General features: G+C 57.0%; 3 protein-coding genes across 3 annotated transcripts; 2 read left to right on the forward strand and 1 right to left on the reverse strand.

Annotated features, from left to right (window-relative positions):
- Positions 1-33: 33 nt before the first annotated feature.
- B0H64DRAFT_154709 (uncharacterized protein) lies at positions 34-1,241 on the forward strand. The gene is made up of 4 exons (XM_062798498.1): positions 34-420; positions 489-602; positions 651-764; positions 812-1,241. The coding sequence occupies exons 1-4, from the start codon at positions 213-215 to the stop codon at positions 1,165-1,167; spliced, it is 792 nt and encodes a 263-aa protein (XP_062659306.1). The 5' UTR covers positions 34-212; the 3' UTR covers positions 1,168-1,241.
- Positions 1,242-1,520: 279 nt separating this feature from the next.
- B0H64DRAFT_323935 (uncharacterized protein) lies at positions 1,521-2,640 on the reverse strand (the record flags this gene model as incomplete). Its single annotated transcript, XM_062800635.1, has 2 exons — positions 1,521-1,642; positions 1,878-2,640. The coding sequence occupies 2 exons, from the start codon at positions 2,638-2,640 to the stop codon at positions 1,521-1,523; spliced, it is 885 nt and encodes a 294-aa protein (XP_062659307.1).
- A 2,171-nt stretch (positions 2,641-4,811) lies between these two features.
- Positions 4,812-15,641, forward strand: B0H64DRAFT_373972 (mitochondrial protein from FMP27-domain-containing protein; the record flags this gene model as incomplete). Its single annotated transcript, XM_062802302.1, has 3 exons — positions 4,812-13,874; positions 14,040-14,100; positions 14,521-15,641. The coding sequence occupies 3 exons, from the start codon at positions 4,812-4,814 to the stop codon at positions 15,639-15,641; spliced, it is 10,245 nt and encodes a 3,414-aa protein (XP_062659308.1).
- Between the last annotated feature and the right edge of the window lie 28 nt (positions 15,642-15,669).

A 15,669-nucleotide genomic window follows, 5' to 3' on the forward strand; every position in this document is an offset into this window, starting at 1 on the left:
CGTCCAAGTATTCCATCGTATCATTGCACCAAACTTGAACACTGACAAAACTTCATGACCGGAACTCGACGTAACTTACAAAGTATCGAGACGCACCCACACTGGATGCACTTTTGATACGTGCGGAGCCTTTTGATAACTTTACCCAGATTTATCCCCTTCACCAACGTTTACTTAATCTCAGCAACATCAGTTCAACACATCCTCGTCATATGACTTTTGTTTCTTCTCACAAGATGAAACGCATAGTCGGCCAGAACCCGGAGGAAGACCCGCATCACAGTCGTAATTCGGTCTCTGCACCGTCGCCACCGGAAGGGTCGAGGCCAGTGGAGGGGTCAAGCCCACGGCGGAACCAATCAATTCCACCCGAGTTGGCGGACATTCTCGTGCCTTCGCTCAAAGTCGGGGCGGTTGCCGGTATGGTGGCATACCTACGCTCTCTGTTTACCACCATTTCGGTGTTCTCGGCCTCTAACTGGTGCTAGGTGCATGTGGTATCTTTACCGGAGCGGCGGCCGGGATCATTCGGTCCGCCCCTACACTCTTCTTCTCCGTCATCGCGGGAGGGCAGTGGTTTACACTGGGCACGAGCTACTATGGTGAGGTGTACCGCGCACAGGTTGCTGTTTATTCCTGACACATCCTAGCCACGCGGTTGATGACGTTGAAACATTTTGCGCAAGAAGAACCGACAACTGGTGATAAAGTAAGAGCGAGCACTGTTGCAGGCGGTGTTGCTGGAACTCTCGGCGGTTTGTTGAGTAAGTGTCCGCGCCGTAGATAAATTCCGTCTCCTAACATGATGTAGGGGGGCCGAGAAACGTCATCCCAGGAGCTGTGGTGTTTTCGTTGCTCGGGGCTGGGGGCCAAACCATCGCCAATTGGCGGGCTGTGGAGGCTGCGAAGGCCGCGGAGGTTGCGGAGGTTGCGAAGGCTGCGGATGCGGCTCCGAAGCCGCCGAGCGAGTTCTGGTCGAGATGGAGCCCCATCAAGCAGCTCTCTGACCAGGATTATGAGAACATACTCGAGGAAAAACTTCTCCGAGTGGAAGCTGATATTGCACTCATAGACGACCGCGTCAAGGAGCTCCGCGAATCCGAACGCCGGATGAAGGAGGGGGGTTCCGAAACTGAAAGGAATACAGCACATTCAAACAAGGCTTGATTACGGTTAGGGAAACGAGTCTCTTGCAGACGTGCCACGAGGAAAGCTGTACCATCTAGTGTAAATTAGTGGACGAATGAGGGATGGGCAAAGACGAAGCTCAAGGTAAAGGTGCTCATTAATTAGTCTATCCGGCCCTATTCCAGTCTAACGTAGTGTACATCTATTTAGGTGAAGTGTCACCGCGGTCAGTGTATCGCCATACACGCCAACTCCGAGGACTCCCAATGCGACTTCTCTCTTGCATCCTGATCGACTGGCGAATAGATATCTGCAGGGACATGTCAGCTCGACGAAATTGGTGCACCACGGGTTCCGGGCTCTTACCATTCTGAGTCGCCCACGTCAAACCACTAACTAGCAAGCGCCGACATGTCGCTGATGAGACAGCCTTCCATCGACCACCCAGACGCCGTTTCTAACGCGGGGCCGGTACCATCAACCTCAGGGGCATCACAACGGACCAGTGAAGTTTCTATCCTCGCCCGAGTAGCCAAGTCTCGGCCAGCCCACTGGGAGATTTGAGTATTTCGGCAAGACATATCGACCCTGGCACTGCATCACCCCACATTTGAGGTCACAGAGTCCGAACAGCTTGCAATAGCAGTCGGATGCCGACGGGCAAAACACGGGCTCTTTCCCGAAGATAACTAGATGCCATTAGCCACGAACGGGTCACTAACAGTTGGTGGGTGGCAGGGCACACTCACTGTGCCACATGTACTCAAACACCCGCCCACTCAAATCATCCGCAAGCGGCGTCTCCAACAACCAGTCCCGCCAGCGGATGTAGTCCTCCCTCGGCCGGCTGTGGATGGCCTCGCGGGAGACGGCAAACTGCGAGCAGCAGCTGACGCCAACCTTCTCGGGGACCTCGACGCCCGGCATCAGCTCCTCAAAGGACTGCTTGTAGATCTGCTTGGCGGTGAGCGGACGGCCGTCGCTGCTGGCGCCGATGCTGCGCGCCCGCTCGGTGGCGGCGTCGACGTGCGGGCGGATCTCGACGGGGCAGCCGAGGACCTGGACGCAGCGGAGGTTGACGTAGCCCGAGGACTGGACGTAGTCCAGGTTGAGGTTGCGCAGGGTCGGCAGGTTGTCGTAGTCCGGGTCGTCGTTGTGCCAGGCGAAGCGCGAGGCGTGGATGAAGACGGTGGTCTCGGCTAGGGTGTCGTAGTTGGCCACGATGTGGGTGAGGTACACCATGGCCTCACGGCCCTTGTTCTCCGGGACCGTCAGCGGGGCCGTGGGCTCGTCGACGACGTAGACGCTGCGGGCCCAGCCCGGGAGGAAGCGATGGACCCAGGTGGTGTCCTCGGCGCTGACGCTAGCCACGACCACCTCTACTCGTGGCTCCGTGGCGAATAGGGACCAGTCCCATTGGAGGTGGAAATGGACGACGAGCAGCCAGCTGCACGTGAGAAGGAGAATGATGGGGATCACGGATCCCCTTGCGCTGGCGGAACGGACCAACATATCACGGCATCAACACAACGCAAGGAAAATAATAAAGTAATAAAGAGCGAGAGACTATGCCGAGTGTATCGGTGGTAGAGATGACATTACGAAGCAAGAAAAGAAGAAAGTCGAAACCGACACAAAGAACATCACAGCCTCCCTAAAGAACCAAGGAGTCCCCACGGCGATCTTCAAGGTTTGTCCCCTTTCCGGGGCCTCGTCAGCAGCGGCACGGCGGGCGGGCGCTCCCACAAGACCCGACCTGCTACCAACTTCATTCCTCGCAGGGCCGCTTATTTCCGGCCAACCATAACTGCGCCCTTTTTCGCCGATCGAAAGACCCAAGAGCTTGGTGAAAGTAACAAACTTGTTCACAAGGCACTTGGCGGCGTTTCGCCCGACGTTGTGGGGAAAGAGTTGCGATCGCCATTTGCCGGATCGGGGGTTGCCGAGCGCCAAACCCTGGCGCGTATCCGCAGTCTTCGTATGGCTTCACGGTCGACAAACTCGGGAAACAGGCCGATGCCGGATTAGCCGCGCGGCATTCCTGATTTGCATACGTTCGTAGTGTGAGGGTAAACCCGAGATAGCTGCACATAACAGTCGTTACCTAAATGGAAGAACGAGATCATTCAATAGTGCTCTTCCCGGCCTTCCCGGTCTCCCCGTTTCTTCTTCTTGTTTCTGGCTGCTCCTCTCGATCCCCCCTGAGCGTTCCGACCAGCGACATGAATCCGCCAACTGCGAGAGGTTGATGCCGGGTTTGCCTCGTCGGTGATGTCGGGAAATCGATAGTGGAGGTCGAGGAGTCGAAGAGGATTAACTAAAGAGGAGGCCTCAACAACCTGGAAGCAGTGGAGTGATTGAGGGTATCCACTAACTAACGACATACGAATATCCTCATTCTCTTCCCATCAGGGGTATGGATATCAGTTTCCACAAAGAGAGGGGAGAGAATGAATGGTGCCGGGCAGTGTGAAGACTTTGCAATACCTTACCATAGTAAACAAGGGAACTTGCTTTTGGATGGTGTACCCGGCAGCGGATAAATCATCCCTTTCATGGCAGTGAGTTGACGAGTGCCAGACTGTTAGGTACCTCGTTAGTTAGTGCAACATCTTTCGTTTTGTGTTCGGGCTTCACACAGACGAGCGAGGTACTGAGGTACCTCATTACCTCCCTCAACTCGACAAAATCAATCGTCAACTGAAAGTGGAAGGATTTGGAATGGGGAAAATTTATTCCAAAAAGCATCTTCCCTTCCCCTTTACTCAAAAACACTCCCCAGTTTGGAATGTCAAGGGCATGGAAAGGAAGTGATGATGCGGCGTGTGGGGTCCAACCCCAGCGGTCCAGGGGTTTTCCACTCACGAACAGCACAATGGGAGAATGGAACCAGGCACTTCATGGACAAAAAAAGCCGAACTCCAAAGCGCAGATGTTGGTAATGGAAATTCGGAGTCCCCAACTGTAGGAACAAAACGAAAGCCATCCTCAAGCCCAAATAAACTTGATTTACTCTATTTACTTTTCCCTTCACCTTCTTTCTGTTATTCGATTTATTCTTCTCGCTTCCTTTTACTTTGTTCTTTTGCTTGATTTTCTGGGTTTTTTTTCTGAGTTCGGCTTTTTTTGGCCAGAGGGTGCCAGGGCTCGTTGGTGGGGGGCGATCAAAGGAACCCCATCAAGCCATCCCGCCCTGGCATTGGGGAATTGCTGGAATTGAGACCCAGTTGTTCATCAAATTCCTTGGCGCGACTTGCTGACAGCTTCGCTCCCTGCCTTTGCTCTTCAATTCTGCCGAGAAGCTTCAAAGCTTGATCCCTGGGCTTGGTGACCGGATAGAGTTGTCGATTTTCCGATCCTGCACCCTTTGCGACCTCAACATTCCAGCGACACCATTTCTGTGCCCCCCGGAGTTCCAGAAACCCCCCGAGAATCGGCACGACCTACCCTGCTGCGACGGCAGTTATCAGATACCGTACTACAGATTACAACACGAACGAACGGACCCGATAATGGTATTTCGCAGCATGCCCCGCGATTAGAGGAGAGAGCCCGGGCCCCGTGTTTGGCTCCCGAACCCCCAGCCTGGTCAGACCGCGGACTGGAGGACCTATCGGCTTTGCTTTGCGACTCATGGGTGCGCCGGCTGGTCGCTGGTCCCTTGTCGCCCATGCTCAGTCGAGATGGCCCTCCTCAACCCGACTTTCATATTCGGCATCTTCGTCTTGCTCTACCTCTCGTCGTTCGTTGTCTTCGCCGTAATCCGTATCATTACCGGTGTCTCGATCCAGCGCATTGGCTATTTCTCTCTCCGGCGGCTGGCCTACACCGCGCGTGATGGCGTTCGCTTCGAGATCAGGGGCCTCGGCCTCAACGTCCACCGGCCGACCTTCGCCCAACCGACGTGGCTGAGCATTGTGATGGACGAATTTGCGGTTACAATCAATATTCAAGAGTTGGAACGGGCTAAAGCAAAGGAGGCGGCACCCGAAGATGTGGATTCCGATTCCGACGTGGCCGAGCAACCGCCTCGACCGACGACCCCGAAAACGCCAAGGACACCGAGGCAGGTTCGGCGTGATATCGACCCAGACGAACGGAGCAAGACGTGGAAACGGTTGACGAGGGTCAAGGAGCGCATTAAGAGGCTACATCGGAAGGTGAATTGGCTCCGGATGGTCGATGTTGTGGCTACCAATTCGACCGTCAACGTCACTGGCGTGGGAAACCTGCAGATGGGTAGCCTCACCATTGCCGTGGATACTCGGCGGAAGATGGTCGATCGTGCCCGTTTCTTCCTGCAGGGCGGCTCGCAGAGGCGGCCCCAGAACCGGCAAGCCGAGTGGATAATGACTCTGCGGAGCGTGCTGTTCACGGCGGAAGGGGGCGAGGCGACAGAGGTCCTGGACAGTGCAACGTTGAACATTCACGGTTACCTGTACGAAGCTCTCGACGGTCTCCGCGACACTGCGATAGCACTCAAACTCGGCCGTCTCCACATTCCCTACGACGATGTTCGTCACGGCTTGGCCCAATACAAGAAGATCAAGCATGCGGGTGATGAGCCTTTTGCCCGCGCCGAGCCCGTCGACGTGGTCGTCGACCGCGTCATTCAGGAGCTCGACGTTCCTGGTAGCACCAACCACGAATTGATGCAGACGGTTTCCGACTCGAAGGAGCTGGTGAGCTCAGTTCTGAAGGGGATCAGAGAGGTCCAGTTTGCCGTCAGCTTCGTGGGGCTCACCAAGAAGGTCGATTCTGTCAAGCCTGCAGGGAACCCCATCATACTCACTGCGTCCATGAAGGAAGTGGGCATCGATCTTCACCGACTGGATCCCAAATCTGCCGCGCACAGGATGTACTTCCCATCCAAGGACATCGCCCACGAGGCCTTGGCCGCTGCACTGTCCATCTCTGTCGGTCTTGATGATGGGCACGGCAAACCGGAGCGCATCATGTACATTCCCATGGCCACTACGACCGCTCGAACTACGCTCCCGTCCAAGACGGTCGAGTTGGCCGATGACGGTACCGCCGAGCAACGGAACGCCAACATCCTCTTCGCCAACTCGGTCGTGACTTCTCCGTCCGTCGACCTTGATCCTCGCCATCTCCCCATCCTGTTGGCTATGCTTCAGCGAAAACCAAAACCTCACAAGACGCCTCAGCAGCAGCGCCACATGCTCATCTCACGGTTGCTCCCCAAAGCAACCTACAAATTCTCTATGCATGAGCCCGTCCTGAGGATAGCTCTTCCGCCGGTGGAGAAATCGGCGGATCCCGACGAATTTGACCTAATCATATCATCCATATCATCCGTCTCTCTAGACATGGAGTCATTCCATTCGACGGTGGAAGAGCTCCATTACTCTCTTGCTGCCACTATGAGAGTCCAGACACACAACTTGTACTACCAGACTTCTGCTGGCAGCAGATTTGACCTCCTTGAAACAGAAACGTTCGACCTGAAGGTGCAGCTCAACGCATCACCAGACGTTCGCGTTGTTGTCACCGGGAATCTCGAGACGTTTACCCTGAAAATGGTCAGGGAGGAGATCCGTGACGGCTTGCGTCAGATCGTTCGCCAGTTGAGGCCCAACGTTGAGCCAGACAAACGCGCCGTGTCCAATACCTCGACGCACTCCAACTTCTTGCGCGCATTGCCCGCCTGGCTACTGCATTTCCAGCTGCAATGCTCAGATTGCAGTATCGAAGTTGCCGGTGTGGACAAAGACATCTCGGAAGACTCCAGAGGTGTCGCCATTCAGCTGGACTCGTGGTCTGCCGAATACCGCGCCCAGAGGCTGAATGGGCTGCAAAGGCGGCCCTCTCGACGGAGAGCCAGCAGTCGCAGCCTGATGTCGCCGGAAAGTGATATTTTGAGGGCTGTTCCGGCGTCGCCGAGGAAAAAGTACCACCATGACGGCGACGGCCGTCGCATTTCCCTGCATGCCCGCGGCTTCGAGGTCTTCATGGTCGAGTCGGCAGAGAAGTGGGAGTTTGAGCCATTCATCAACATTCCCAAATTCGAGGTCGCCCTATCCACCCTGAGCGACCACCAGGGCCCAGTCTTCCATATCCACTCCCACATCAGGACCCTCCTCTTCCACTACTCGCTCTACCGTCATTATGCTATGGGGGTGGCCGTTTCGAGTCTCCGGAAAGCATTTATGAGGACAAGCAAGGTCACTGCTGAGCCAAGGACACCGCCCATGTCGCCTCAGAGGCGGGTAATCGGTCACCTTTCGCCGCCCCCGATTGGGCTGTCTTCTGATTTGAGCATGGATGCCGAGGCTTGGAAGGCCGTGCCTGAGCTTGTCGCTGTTGACTTCAAGGTCACTCTCATCCAGGTCAAGGCCGATTTACCTTCGGACCCCCCTTTGATGCTCCACGTTTACAACTTGGAGGCTGGCCGGCATCGGTGGTCGCCTCCATTCATCCAATCCAAGCTCATTCGGCTGTTTGCTGAAGCTCCCAGAATGCGCAGAGTATGGGCTCGAGTTCTGAGCGTCAAGAACGTTCGGGCTGACTACCGTGAATCACGGCACAAACTTCCGGGCGGGGGAGTACGAGAAGAGCGGATGGTTGATGTCGTCTCGGAAAACGTCCGCTTGGCCGTGCCTCACGAGATGGTCATCTACAAGATCACCGACAACTTTGTCAACACCTTCAAGTCCGTCCAACAACTTCACCACAAGTTCAAGACGGGCACAAACGAGTACATTCTCGAGAAGGGACCGGAAGGCCCCAAAAAGGTGCCAAAGGTCTCCCTCAGAGCGAAAAGCTTCCTGTTCGAGCTGGAAGACGGCGCCTTCGAATGGAAGCTCGGTGTTATTTACCGCGCGGGCTTGGTTGAGATGATGCAACGCCAGGCGCGAGAAGAGGCCTTCCGTGTCAAGGCGAAAAAGATCCACGAGCAAGAGTCTAAAAAGGGCTTGTCCAAGTTGCGGGCCCGGTCAGCGGCTCCCCAGGACGAGCCTCCCGCACCTGGCACCTCCCATACCCGAAGCCGCAGCGCCGATGGCCGGCGCCGCTCACTCAGTGACGGGCACATGCGCGGTCGGGCACCGAGATATGACCCTGAAAACGGCTCTCACGCGATGAGCGGGAAAGCCCGTATCTCGATCGCCGATGCAAGGCACAAGTTAAACATGCACAACGCCAAAAGCTGGAAGCAGCGTATCGACCAGCAGTATGACCTCGCGAGGAACATGGCAAAGGACGTGCGCTCCACCTTCTGGGGCGTTAACGAAATCCCCGACGACCTGGAGGATAGCGAGAAGATATTGGAAGTGCCGCAACGACCGGCGCTCATGGCGGGGCTGATCAATGATCTACACATCGTTATGGATAAGCCGTCTTTCCCAATCAAAGAGCTCCCAGAATTCCTGCACAAGGTTGGGAAGGGTATGCCGAAGGACATGAAGTACGCTTTGCTCGTCCCCATGAGTCTCCAGGTCAGCATGGGAGAAGCGAGGATATCGCTTCGCGACTACCCTCTGCCCTTCCTTCATGTGCCAGCAACTAAATCCGGCCAATCCGTTCGCCTGCCTGCCCTAGCGATGACAACGGATTTCGTCATCGCAGAGGAGTATCGTGGTCCAGGGTCGATGAGAAAGATTCGAGTCCCGATCGTGCCGCCGCGCGGTCTTGACCCGGCGTCCCCAGAAGACAAGGGCTTTTCTATAGACGTGCGGAGGACGATTGGGCCAGTCAAGACTTTTTCAGACATGAGCGTCAATATTCACACTGCCAACCCTACCCGGATCACATGGGGGCCGTCCTACCAGCCCGCGATACAAGACATGATGATGGCCATCGAGTCTATGACAAAACCGCAGCTCGACCCTTCCGACAAGGTCGGGTTCTGGGACAAAATCCGGCTCAACTTCCATTCTCGAATCAGAGTAGCCTGGCGTGGCGATGGCGACGTGCACCTGGCGCTGAAGGGCAGCAGAGACCCGTATCAAGTCACGGGTAACGGCGCCGGCTTCCTCATGTGCTTCCGGAACGATGTGAGATGGAGCATCAATAGCGTTGACGACCCAAAGCGCTTCATGACCGTCGACAGCGGTGAGTACGTCCTGGCCGTCCCGGACTACAGCCACCAAGTTCGCGAGGCGCGCCGCCAACACGGGGAAGATGAGAGCATCAGCAGCGGCTCGAGCTTGAAGACCGGCGCCACCTTCAAGAAGGTTGTCATGAAGCTATCCGGCAAAGTGCAGTGGCTCGCTGGTCTTGTGTTCGAGCGGGCGATCGAGCAGGGCAACAGGAGTTTCGAGTCGAAACCACACTACGAGGTTGTTCTCAAGTCTCCTCACCAAGCCCAAGCCCAAAACGGTCTTCCGTACGACGCCTTCCGTGGGTTTCGCAGCCAGCATATTCACCTCTCCGTCGCCATTCGCGCCCCAGTTGACCGAGAATGGTCTGGGTCGGTCGTCGAGCCTTCACGCAGCTACAACACCGTCCATCTCACACCTCGCTTCTTCACTCACTTCTTTGCTTGGTGGTCTCTGTTTTCGGGTCCGTTGTCTCTCCCAATTCGACAGGGTTCCTTGTGGCCTGGCAGGGAAAAGAGCAGCAAAAAGTTTGGTAGACATCTTGCCACTATCAAATACAACATTCTGCTGGCGCCATTGTTTGTGAGCCATATCTACAAGCACAAGGACGCCGAGGATTACACGGAGAACGCCGTTTCCGCCACCGGCATCAAGGTCCGGCTCGACAGCTTTATGCTTGACTTGCACCAGCGGCGAGAGGAATTCAACACCAGGGACCGCGGTCGCAAAACACAAACTAGGACGACCGGTATGAAGATTCACGCTGGCCAACTCGATGTGGTTTCGGCAGACGTTCGCGCTGTTTCGGCTAGCATCCGGAGCACCACGGCGGATGCCTTGACGAGGAACTCTCTCTCAACTTTCATCACGGACCAAGAGGGTGATGGCACCGACCTTTCTCGCTTCACAATTCCCGACAACGATTTGACGTGGATCGACATGGATGACTTCGTGGAACTGGACTGGATATTGCCGACCGAACCGAATCCCGACACTAAGATCCTGCCACTCGCGTTTGCGCCCCGTGTGACCTACTTCCGACAGACAGACATCAACGGTACGATTGCTGGCGATCCGGACAGAACAAGTCCCTTCGGCAAGGAACCAACCCACTTCTGCAACATGAGCCAAGATGACGACCCTAGAACGGTCCAGTGCCAGCTCATCCGTCGGCGGTTGGAGCAGCTGGATGAGCAGATCGAGACACATCAGCGTAACCTGGGGGAGATTGAACTTCGTCTCATCCGAGGCGACCCGGATGATGCAGACCTCGATGCTGAATTTCAGATGTTGAACCGGCATTCGGGGGTTCTCGCCGGGAAGAGGACGTTCCTGCAAGGCATGCTGGCGGAAATGACGCCTAATTCTTCCTCCAGCAATGAGAGCCGAGAGTCTCCAATCCCCGAGGAGTTCCTTGAGGCTACCCAGAGCCTGCAGGGGACCATGTCAACACCTGCCGCCGCCGAGTTTGCGAGCGACTTCAAGAACAGATTCGTGGTCCACAACATGCAGCTAAAGTGGAACAACACCCTGAGGAACATCATCCTTCGCTACAGCCACCAAGTCGGGCAGCGTCGGGGTTTCGTCTACTATCTGTCCCGTCCCGCCGTCAAGTTCATTCTAGACCTTGTAGAAGAACAGTCCAAGTCCAAGATGGGCAAAGGCAGCACCACCCCGACGCCCGGGGCTCCGGGAACCACGTCCGACGCGAACGGAGCAGATCGCGACGTCGCAAAAGACATAGAAGACCGAATCCGTAGGATCTTGCAGGAGAACAAAAAGTTCACGGGCTCAGACAACATCGATGGCTCGCACCCAACCATGTCTGATCTTTCCAGCGGCATTGCGGATGAGTTCACAACCCAAAACAGCTACCATGTCCGCCTGATTGCGCCGCAGATCCAGCTGCAGAGCGACAAGAACAAAAAGCACGTGGTCCTCACGGCATCCAAGGGGATGGAGCTCAAGGTGGTCGACGTACTCGACAAGAGCAGGCTATCTGACAATGTCAGCGGCCTTGTGCAGCGGCGGTTCCTCGTCAACATGGACAGCACGCAGTTCTTCGTGACCCATCAAAAGTGGTTCTCGACGCAGCTCGTATCCATGTACTCGGGCAATACCTACGGCACACCCTCGGGCTCATCGTGGCCACCGTGGGTTCCAATGGAGGTCATGTTTGACTTCCAGTCAGACCCCTTCGGGTTCAAGCGCGTCGTGCAGAAAACGTCGGCCATGCTCCGCTACGACAAATTCAACACGCTCCGTCTCAAGTACAATGACGAGGTCAACGCCAGCGAGGGCGAGGATTCAACCCCACAAGACAGCACCGAGAGCAGGACGGACAGCCTGTGGGTCGAGTTCCCCCAGGCCCATGCTCTCTGCAACTCTTCCCAGTATTACGCCATTTACGTCATCGTGCTGGATCTCCTCATGTATAGCGAGCCGCTGGAGAAGACGCGAAACGAGAGGCTCGAGAAGATCATGCTGGCTTCAGACTTCAGCGACTTGAGAGGAGTCCCGGAGATGGTCATCAGGCTTCAGGAGCGTGTCCGGCAGCTGGAGGAGATCAAAACGCATTTCCAGATCCACTCGAAACAGCTGGACAAAAAGGGGTGGAAGGATCGGCTGGTGCTTGAGCGAGACTTGGCGGCGTGTGAGGACGAGCTGTTCTTCATGATGAAAGCCATCACCTCATCGCAACGAAAATTCGACAACACCACCAGCAGTGCGTTGCTGAAGTGGAGCATCATGGCCAAGGAGATCGTCTGGCAGCTCATCCGCGACAACAACGAACCGCTCGTCGAGCTGCAGCTCAAGGATGTCGAGTACGATCGGATCGACAACTCGGATGGGTCACACATCAATCTGATCCAGGTGGGCAAAGTCCTCGGTCTCAACCTGCTCCCGGAAGCCATCTATCCATCTATGGTCGCGCCCTACGTCGAGGGGAACCGGATCACCGCCGACCCGGACTCTCAGCCGATGATCCGGGTGTACTGGAACATGCTCGAGGCCATCGCCGGCATTCCGGTGATGGACCATTTCGAGGTCACACTCTTCCCTCTGAAAATACAGCTTGAGCATGACATTGGGAAGAAGCTCTTCGAGTACATATTCCCACCCACGGATGGGGACAGTGCCTCGGGCGGCAAGAATGATTCGCCGTTTATGATCAAGCAGTCTGCTACCGACGACGAGGACGAGGAAATGGATAATGAGCCGATGGCCGATCGCCTTGGAGTACCCGACAAGGACCAGGACGGATCGCCATTCACGACACGGGCTGGCTCTCTTGAGATCCGGCTGCGACCGACTCTCACTTCGGACCCAGACGAGGCGTCTCTCAAGCACAAGGCGCTCAGCATCCACTCGGGGGAAGGCACTTCGTTCCGGCTCTTCCGGTCGGGGACTGGGCTCAAGACGGTCAACAAGAAGCGGTCATACGACTCGCTGCGCATCAACACCGGACGCCCCGGCGTCGGCAGGACAGGGACCGGCTTTTCTTCCAAGGACAGCGCTTCTATCAACGGCGACTCCAGAAAGGGCTCCCGCTTCACGCTACGTCACAAGTCCAGCGATGGCGACAAAGCCAAGCAATCCGATGACCTGTCCAAGATGATAGACCGCGCCTCTAACTACATGACATTCGCCTACATCAAGATGCCTTCGGTGGTCCTTTGCCTCAGCTACAAGGGCAAAGGCGACCGTAACTTCGAAGACGTGCACGATTTCGTCTTCCGGCTCCCGACCATCGAGTACCGCAACAAGACATGGTCCAACCTCGACCTCGCACTCGCGCTCAAGAGCCGCGTCATCAAAGCGCTCATCAGCCACACAGGCGCCATCATCGGCAACAAATTCTCCCGCCATCGCCCCAACACGGCGCAGCAGTCCAAGCTGCGCGAGCTCGCCACCACCTCGGTCCTGCTGGCCACACCGTCGACGTCCGAGTCGCGCGACAACAGCGGCGATGACTCGTCGTCGCTGTACGGGAACTCGCCCGTCGATTTCTCCCGCTCCCCGCCCAGGTCCATCCGCAGGTCGCAGACGTCCATTCCCATCCCGACGTCCACAAGCAGGAGCTCGAGCGTCGCGTCGTCGATGCGCTCGCATATCTCGACGGTGAATAATAACAGCAACAGCAGCCGGGACTATCCCAAGGGCCAGGGTCAGGGTCAAAACCAAAACCAGGGGCAGGGTCAGGCCGCGGGGACGGTGCCGAGCTTCTTGATGGCGCCGGCCACGCCGTCGGCGACGCTGTCGCCCGACGCGCAGAGCCTGAGCGGAAAATCATCCGGCTTCAGCAGCCTGCTCCGGCCCTCGTCGAGCGGCTGGTCCAGGCCGTTCGGCGGCGGCGGCGGCGGCGGCGGCGGGCAGCAAGGGAACAACGGCGGAGGCGGTGGTGGGATGAGCAGTAGGCCCGGGAGCAGCAGCGGGTTCACGACGGGGTCGGGGTCGGCCTCGTCGCCGAGGCGGTCGAACGCGACTGCTAATCCGGAGGAGAGGGAGAGCCCTGAGCGGAGGCGCACCGGTGGGCTGGGAGGTGGCGGTGGTGGTGGTGGGGGGTTGAGGGATAAGATTCAGGCTTTGGCGAATCGGTTGAAGGAGAGGGAGAATACGGTGGTACAGGTTGGGGGTGGTGGTGGTGGTGGGGAAGGGGAAGAGGGGGAGGAGGAGAATGGGTTGGTGAGGAAGATTAGTCGGGCGAGGAGTTGAGCCCGGTTCCGGTTTTTTTGGACATGGCGAGATGGACGGGCTGACTAGCTGCCTGCCTTGGGGGGTGGTTGGTCGAGGGATACATAATTTTCTACTACTATTTTCAGGTATTAGTACTTTTTGGCAAAGTCTTAGAAAGGCCGGAGGGTAGAGGCCAGGGAGGCAACAGGTCTTGCATGGATCGGAGCATTGGAAGGTTAGGGCTTTGGTTGTGTGGATAGCGCACCGTCTCTGTCACTGAGTACCTACCTGTACATAAGTCATTTTCATGTTTTCATATTAACCGATGTTCCAAAAGGAAGTTCAACTTATTCTCGAGTACTTTGTGAGAGTGGAAAAGTGTGGTGGGAGAGGAAGCAACCCTGGCACCTTGACGGCAGGGTCCTTATCTTATCGAAGCTCAGCAGGCCGCTTGCCCCTCTATCAACTTCCAGGCAACACACGCGCCCACTGCAAGACACCAGAGTTCCGAGGATCGGTCACTTTTCGTAGCAACTTTTTATCACATTTTGGGAGCTGCGTGCAACGATGGGTAATTGACAATCTCTCCCGATACCTTCCAACTTGGTATCTATGGGAAATGAAGAAAATATAGCTGACCGATTACCCACTGCAGAGCTCCCACTAACCGACAAACTGGTCGATCGCCAGCGAGATGCCCTCTTCAACTACTCGGCATCCTCTCAAACCGAGGCCAGCGCCCTGCGGCCGTGGTCCAAAGATCCCACCTACTTCAAAACCGTCCGCGTATCTCCGACGGCACTCGTCAAGATGGTCATGCACGCACGATCCGGCGGCGCCCTCGAGGTGATGGGTATCATGCAGGGGTACGTGGATGGGACGGCACTGGTAGTAACGGACGCTTTCCGACTGCCGGTCGAGGGGACCGAAACTCGAGTTAATGCACAGAGTGACGCCGACGAATATCTCGTCGAGTACCTCTCGCTATGCCGCGACGAGTCCCGCCAGGAGAACGTCATCGGCTGGTACCACTCGCACCCGGGCTACGGCTGCTGGCTATCAGGTATCGACGTGGCCACACAACAGCTGCAGCAGCTCCAGGGCCCCATGGTGGCCATCGTCATCGACCCGGACCGCACCATCTCCGCCAACCAAGTCGAGATCGGCGCCTTCCGCACCTACCCAGACGGCTACACCCCACCAACCAACACCACCACCACCACAACCACCTCTGTATCGTCCGGCGTGGGCGGGCAGTCAGTCCCCCTGGTGAAAGCGGACGACTTCGGCGCGCACGCCAGCAAGTACTACGCGCTGGAGGTGGAGCACTACAAGAGCACGCTGGACGGCAAGCTGCTGGAGCTGCTGTGGAACAAGTACTGGGTGCAGACTCTGGCGCAGAACCCGCTGCTGACCAACCGCGACTACGCGAGCAGCCAGATGGGCGACGTCGCCCAGCGCGTGCGCGAGACCGCCCTCGCCGTCTCGCGCGCCGGCAAGGGCGCCGCCGCCATGGCCGCGTACGGCGGCGGCGGCGGGCGCGGCGGTGATTTCTTTGCCGGTGGGGAGGGTATTGCGGGACCCAGTGGGAGTGGGAGTGGGAGTGCTGGTGGTGGTGGGGGCAGGGCGGCCGATAGGACCGGTGCCGGCGGGAAGGGGGGGGATGGGGCGGTGGAGAAGATCGTGCAGGATATCGGGCAGATTGCGGCCAAGGAGAGGGCGGGCCTGGCCGCGGCTCAGGTGAAGGCGCAGATATTCGGTGGTGGGAATGCGTGAGACGGGGTGTGGTTTATGGGATATGAGT

Source organism: Chaetomium fimeti (genome assembly GCF_033439085.1).
Source record: "Chaetomium fimeti strain CBS 168.71 chromosome Unknown B0H64scaffold_4, whole genome shotgun sequence".
Taxonomy (NCBI): Eukaryota; Fungi; Ascomycota; class Sordariomycetes; order Sordariales; family Chaetomiaceae; genus Chaetomium; species Chaetomium fimeti.

What these genes read in the sequence shown, in the direction of transcription:
- B0H64DRAFT_154709 (XM_062798498.1), top strand. Translation starts at nt 213, where the DNA reads ATGACTTTTGTTTCTTCTCACAAGATGAAACGCATAGTCGGCCAGAAC. An exon ending in CAAAGTCGGGGCGGTTGCCG is followed by an intron (nt 421 to 488) that starts GTATGGTGGCAT and finishes AACTGGTGCTAG; the next exon opens with GTGCATGTGGTATCTTTACC. An exon ending in AACTCTCGGCGGTTTGTTGA is followed by an intron (nt 765 to 811) that starts GTAAGTGTCCGC and finishes AACATGATGTAG; the next exon opens with GGGGGCCGAGAAACGTCATC.